The sequence below is a fragment of the Etheostoma spectabile genome, chromosome 24 (genome assembly GCF_008692095.1).
Source record: "Etheostoma spectabile isolate EspeVRDwgs_2016 chromosome 24, UIUC_Espe_1.0, whole genome shotgun sequence".
Taxonomy (NCBI): domain Eukaryota; kingdom Metazoa; phylum Chordata; class Actinopteri; order Perciformes; family Percidae; genus Etheostoma; species Etheostoma spectabile.
Genome location: NC_045756.1, coordinates 3,871,347 through 3,878,697, shown reverse-complemented (window position 1 = coordinate 3,878,697; position 7,351 = coordinate 3,871,347). Strand labels below are relative to the sequence as shown.

Below are 7,351 nucleotides of genomic sequence, written 5' to 3'. Positions count from 1 at the left end.
GTTAACTTAGCAATGTGATGCAAAACGTAATTAAATATTTATTAATTCATTTAATACTGCTTTGTATGGAAGCTGTTCGTGGCTGCACATTAGTTTGAATTCAAGACAAACGCATTATTTATTAGGTTGTTATCTCAAACGATCTTTGTTATGTCGAGATAACGTAATAATTAATTTGTTATCTTGAGAAAACAACCTTTGTTATATTGAGATAAAGAATTAATAAGTCATTAAAAAGTCACGAGATAACAGTGTATAAAAAAAAAAAAATCCCTGGTTGTTCTCAGCTTCCGTACAAAAGTTACATAGTCTCACTTTAAATTTCAACATAATTCCAACTGTTAAGGCTAGAACAAACCAATTCTTATATAATTATAATCACAGGTGTATTAGACTAGAAGCACAGTCATCTGAAGTGCACCTGCAAATACTGGAGGAGAAAATGTGAGGTTGGTTGCTGCAAGTTCCATTAATATACCTTAAAAAGGTTCACACAGTTTGCGAGGGGCAGCATCTAAAAAGCCGATTTGTGCAGGAACATTAAAAGCAGCGAACATTTCATTAACATGTATTCTATGCTGGAGATATTTCAATGACAGACGTGTGAATGAACACAACGTAGAAAACGTGAACAGAGGAGCCTCAATGAACTAGTTGCAGCAAATAAAATAGATTATTTGAAAAGAAAATGAGATCAACATACACAATATTTTTGTAACATTTTATAACACTCAACAAAGTAAGCAGCGGCTCCGTGTTGATTAAACCTGAACTTGACATTCACTGAGCTGCTAATGCACTGCGGCCACTGCACTCTTTTGATCTGGGTCCATCAGTCCTGCAGAGCTGCTCAGTGGCCGACAGTAGGAGAGTCTGTTCGTACTGTGCAGCTTCCACGTGTGAATGAACTCTAACTGCATGAATATGAAGCGGAAGCTTACTGAGAAAGAACACGCATACTGTAGGTCAGTTTGACGTTTCTGAGAAAAATAAAGGGTAAATAAATGAGCTTACTGAGAACCAGGTTCTCAACATCTCAAGGCCATAAAAACATTCTGAAATCAACCTGCCGTTTCGTCAGAGTTACTACTTTTAAACACTCACAACTTTATTAAACAAACCTCCAATCAGTTCGACAGCAGGTGAGAAATGGGAAAGTGTGAGCAGAAGAGCAGTGATAACGTCATGTGATTGGAGAGCAGTCACTTGTCTCTGCCGAGCCCCTCACCGTTGCCTGGGGCTCCTTTTTTTAGCCCGTCTGTTAATTGGTGAGTGCGAACGCACCAGAGAGCGAGCGTCTAAGGGAGGAATGTGCGATCACACATCATACCGCTGCATTACATTCAACGACACCTCCGCGACCTCTGCGTGAAACCCAAACACGCGCACACATACGCATACATACACTGTTTCGCAGGTTGCTGGCGCTGAGCTAAGAGATATCGTTTTCTTGTGATGACTTGTGAAATGCGCCTTGGGAGATTAGTTGTGGAAGTAAAAGTTTACTTTCGAAGAGAGACAAAGAAAAACTTTTCTTCTTTCTTTAGATGATGATTAATAGAGAATTTAAGTATTTTAATAATAGTATTAATAGGATTTAATAATAAACTTATTCTATTGTGTTTCAAAACATAATTAGCTAAATATTGTACCTGCATTACACTGTACTGTACACCTGAATTCAGCACTTAAGTGGAAGATGCTAATAAATCATGACTGCTAACATCTGCTGTACGGCTCCCGCTGAAGCACAAGCCCAACTTGTGAGCTTAGTGCTCAGTACTCTGTCTAAGTTAATCACTGATACAGCAAGAATTTGACTTATAAACACAGCAGGACTTTAGATGAAAGAATAAGAATAGAGCCAATTACCTCCGGTTAACCAGTGAAATATGAATACATTCTGCACATTTAGTAACTGTCAATGGGTAATTCAGGTCTCTGCAGCTGAAAAACCCCCATTCAAATCTTAAATAGAAATGACCGAATTGAACATTTGTTTGTTCATTCAGTACTTTTTGCACATTGTTTGTTGTTTGCCTGATGTTTGTTTGTTTGCTTGCTTGTTTGTTGGTTAGCTGTTTTTTTACTGTAGAAAACTGCTGCTGTAACAAGGGAATTTCCCTATTGTGGGATGAATAAAGTATTATCTAATAACTTGTACCAAAATGAACAATCAACCATATAGAGCTCCCTCTCGTTTCAAAGGGATTGATAGAGCAAGAATAACACTAATCCTAGTAATTTTAAACTACCTTTTTATGCGTTTTAAAAGAATCAAAGGTGATCATAGCTGACAAAAGCCCTGGAATTATGCATAGAATAAGGAAGAAAACGAATGGTTTGCCAGCATGAAATAGCAAGAACCTTCAGTGACTGTACTGGAATATTAATGAAAATACAATTAAATACTTTCACATTCTGATAATTCAGACAGAAAAAAATGTAGATAGAGAGAAAGAGAAATTGGTAGATAGATCAACAAAGGAGATTGGTAGATGTCTAGTTAGCAAGGAAATTGTCTGGATAGCTAGATAGATTTACTAGTAGCACCTTTTCACTGCAGGAACTAGGTCAGCAACCTGTGACCTATTAAACAAACTGGGACATTTCAGTAATTAAAAAAGTGACAGCAAGACGTGAAAGATGTGATTTGTACGGTAGGTTGAGTAAAGAAATCAGTTATGGGACTTAACCATGGAAGAAGTCGAGCTAATATTACTAGTTACTGAATTTCTTTTCAGCTTTGCTCTGTGTCAAACTACTTTTGGTTTGCTCCACTACAATCGTTGTGATCTTTAATTTTTCTATAATCTTTCTTTCATCAATGGCTAGAATGGTTACATTACATTACATGTTGTTAAGTTCCTACGGTGGAATAGGGACATGGATGCATCCATACAGTACATACAACCAAACAATTACATAGTAACATCAACGTGCCACACATATCCATATCCATTCATAAATAAATAAGTGTGTCCCTGTAACCAGCAGAGTATTGTGTTCAGAGCCGAGACAAGACTTAGCGTCTTGTACCTGCATCTGGATTGGAGTTGTGTGAAACATTGGTTGGGGTTGTGTTAGTGTAATATGTGTGATGGCTCTTATCAAGATCTGAAAGGTCAAGGGTGAGGAGCCCAATGACTTCCAAGGCAGTGTTTGTGATACGAACAATTTGTTCTTGTTGGAGACATGATGGAAAAAAACAGGCAAAACAGTAGAATAGCAGGAATTCAACTGTGCTTTAAGAAACTCTAGCTGTCTGTTTTGATTGTTGAAAAAAAAGTCATTGTTCCTGTATGAAGTTGCTTACTAGGCCCTGTAACACTTTTAAGAAGATCCAGTTGCCTGAGAAGCACCTGAGGTTACCTTGGCCTCGATGGCGGCCTCGGTGCAGGCCTGCAGCATGGTGAGGTGGTGGGCAAACACCAGGAACTTCAGCTGCTCTGCCTCCAGCATCATCTTTATGTAGTCCTTCACAGCTCCCGCCTGGTCCCGCACACACGCGCACACGCACGCGCACGCACACGCACACACACAAATAGACAGAGATGAAAGAGAGCTACTGAATCCATCACTTCACTGGTTGACCACACACAGAGGAATCGGCTAGATCAGTGAAGAAGTCAATTAATCACCGCGGCATCCTTTCTGTGTGATCGATTCTCTATTGAATGCCATGGATCCAGGCTTTAAAAATAGAGAGCACACAGAGCGACTCGCAGATAGTGAGAGCAAATCAATAACTCACAACTTGGAGGTATGATTGGTGTGTACTCTTTCTTTTCGCATTTTGGACAAAATTAACCTTTTGATCCACACAAAACCAGATGAATTTCCAAACTTACCAACAACTTAATAAAGACATATGGTTCTTTTTGACTGGATGTTCAACACTACAGAACTACGTTTTCAGATTTTTTTCAGGACAGGATACGTGTCAAAGTGACAGCTGCAGTCCAAAATTACTGCAGTAAGTAAAAGTTCAGTTCTCGACTATTTAATTCTGGAGTTATTTGCTTGGTCTATTCTTATGTAACCCTTTTTTATATTTATGCCTGGCATTTTTTTTTTTACCTGTGAGTCTTGTTTTATTTATGAAGTCCAATGGTAACAATGCTTAAAGAACATCACAGTCCAAATTTAACAAGATCTTGCTGGTTTCCGCCGACGTCTTTGGCCCTGATTGACAGTGTGAGGCTAAGCAGCAGAAGTGCGGGTGAGTTTACTGTACCCTGCAGGTATCCGTATCTGTCATTTCACCGTGCGCTGCTGCCCAGCGATCACACTGTGATGGCTGTGGCCGTTCCTGCTACCTTCTGCAAAGCTGTAGAGGATGTGCTGTATGAGCGTGTCATTGAGCATCCAGGCTAGGCACATTTCAGAGCCCCAGGCCAAAAAGCAGCCGAGAATAGCACCAACTAGTGAGAAATACTGAGTTTTGATTTGAGTCAAACAGAGCCCTTACTAGACGGTTTTGGAGACAGGTCTTTTTCCGTCTTGTGAATCGCACCTCTATAATCTCCACACCTCCTGCAACCTGACAACCTCTGCTGCCATCACACCTGCTCTGGTGGGAGAACCTCTGCTTTGCCTTGCTGATAATTAGCCGATGCGCCTGATAATGAATCTCTCCGGCAAGCCTACCGACCCTGTTCTGATCTGGGGGGGTCCTCATTACTGCCGGCTTGGCTTCGCCGGCTTCCTACCGCTGAGTTTAATTAGTGCACAAACTTCTCGGCTGTCTGAAGCGGCCCGTTAGCTTGCTTTAAAGTCCAGCATCAGAGCTGTCCTCTCTGGGTAATTGGGAGCAGATGCTTGGCGGCTAAAGCAATAAAAATACCCCAAAGGCATGTGGCAGCTCCGTCGCCAGGCGGACTGGCAGGCAGGGGCCATGATGCCCGTCAGAGTGTCATAGATGTGTGAATCTATCACACCATACCACCCCTCCTGATAATCCAAAAAAAGAAGTAGAAAGTGTGTCTGGCTCTAAAAACCAATAGGAGAGGAAATGAGACTGGGCTGGCAGTATCGGCATGGAGGTGGGTGAGTGGGCGGGGGGGCTTTGTAATGAAAGGAGGTCCAGTGTTAGGCTAAACTGAGCAGAAATCCAATCAGCAAACAACGCCAAGCGCAGAAAAGATCCAAGCTTGGAGGCAGGCTGAGCGAGTAACGTGTCAGTGATTGCATTCTGTGGTTATCTCCGGTCTTTGTTAACCTCAGGGCTACGCTCCTCATGGCTGAGGGCGTCGGGCTAATTGAGAGGAATGCCAGCTCTTGAACATGGCAGATGATTGGAGAGGGATACTAAATTTGGTGGAAATGTTTACTCAACCACAAATATAAGAGATTGAGGAACTGGCTATTTTCGTAGGATCAAGATTACTGAGAAACTGATACAAGTGTGTAAACTAATCAGAGGTTAAAAACTATATTACTGTGTTACAAATGTTTCCACTGAGGAACAGAAAATATAAATGCTTATAAGATTTCTCGACACTGGCTGCTCTGACCCCAACCTTCCTCGTACTGTGTGCATCAAGCCACCTTCCCACATTGCTTATTTCTCTCTCATTAAAAAAAAAAAAAGCGCCACTTCAAACTGAGAGCCAACTGAGTTTCCATAGCAACAACATCACAGAGATGCTATTTTAGTGCAGTGTGTAACTTTGAGATAAGGTGTAATCATGCCAGGCTGGACGGAACTAAATAATACCTCAGTTATAACTCCCTACTTTGTCTAAGTGCTTTTGCTGGCAACTATTAGGCTCTGTTACCATGGCTACAATGCAATGCCTTTCCATGTGATCTTAGTGAGTGGTTGGCCAAACGCTCTGAATATGATGTTGTGCTATATCATCATTTCACCATTTCCTGAAACATGAAAATTTATAAAAATTGCATCTTTTGCCAATTTCTAAGCAATATAAACTGTTCCAGACAATCAATGTAGTTAGATTTTTTAACTGGTGGATCTCAGAGGAGTCATAGAGGGTAAAAACCATTGGAAGTTCAACCACAGGACACATGTCCATCCATCAAGAGAAGTATGACAATAAGGCCCTAATGATGTGATGTTGTCTGTTTTCTTAGTTTGTGTGGTGATGTAAAACTGTGTGTAGCTTTATTCAACATACTTTTAACACAAAACTATTAGGGAAGTTTGTTACATGTTTTGCTTCATTTGGTGTCAAGTGTCATATTTCCTCATGCTAATGGTTACTGACCAGATGCAGCTTGCCCAAATATGAGATATTTTCAGGATAGCTTTAATTAAAACATTAAGGTCAGTGGTTTTCAAACTTTTTCCTGTCATGCCCCTCTCTGAAAGCAGAAAAAAAACTAATTACTAATTAAAACCTATTATAATAACGTAATAAGAAGAACATGATGTGCATGTTGCCATTAACTTACTACAGTGCAAATGAAAAATGCAAGTTAAAGGAATAGTTCAACATTTTGGGAAACACTATTTATATGCATTCTAGTAGACAGCTAGACGAGAAGAATGATCAACCTCTCGTAGCCTTAGAGGACCTTTGGACAGTGCAAGGCCATTTCCAGTCTTTATGCTAAGCTAAGCAAACCAGCTGCAGGCTGTAGCTTCATATGCAGCATACAGACATGAGTGTGGCATTGATCTACTCATCTAACTCTCTGCAAGAAAGCAAACAAGCTATTTCCCATAATGTCGAACTGTTTCTTTAATTCAATCACATTGTTTAACTGCTCTACAGCACAGCTTGAAAAAGGAGAATTTTTTTTTTAGTTTTCAGACACAAAAGACAACGCTCTCCCAAACGGTGGGGCATTATAAGGACTGCCTTAAATGAAAGTAAAATCCATGGCGTTCAAACTAAAACCAAGGCTGCTTTTCTGAGCTGTTGGGAAATTGGAAATTTTCCTGCGGTTTGAAATAACACAAAGAGCAGGGCCATTGGTGACAGCAGGATCTCGGCATTAAACTATGATGTTTGATGGATAAGCATTGTGTCCCTGAAAGTCCATGAAAGACTTAGACCCACAATGTGTTAGTCTGCTTTCAATACAACACTCAGCCCCAAGCTCCCAACTGAAGTTCTTTAAAAAAATGCTATTAATATGTAGTTTTATTGTTTTTTTTTAAACATTTACAATTTACTAAATCAAATGGGAACTCTAGTTTTCAGCAAACGTTGAGCAGTAGGAAATACTGCATGTGTTGGGGACTATTGTCAGTTGTGGATTAATCCACATTTGGTATTTTTTCACATCAGTCTGTCTAAATGATGTGTTTTTAACAATTTTTGGACAAGAACTGAGCTCTATGGCACAGAGGAATAAGGTATTTCAGGCTTTGTGATACACT

At 40.2% G+C, this 7,351-nt stretch overlaps 1 protein-coding gene across 4 annotated transcripts in view; it reads right to left on the bottom strand.

The window, feature by feature from the left end:
* The window catches only part of zranb3 (zinc finger, RAN-binding domain containing 3), a 78,593-nt gene that overhangs the window by 47,568 nt on the left and 23,674 nt on the right, over positions 1-7,351 (bottom strand). For all 4 annotated transcript variants that reach the window (XM_032506789.1, XM_032506787.1, XM_032506788.1 and 1 more), the window contains exon 9: positions 3,373-3,492. In XM_032506789.1, coding sequence (XP_032362680.1) covers positions 3,373-3,492 — 120 coding nt within the window. The remainder of the gene's footprint in view (positions 1-3,372; positions 3,493-7,351) is intronic.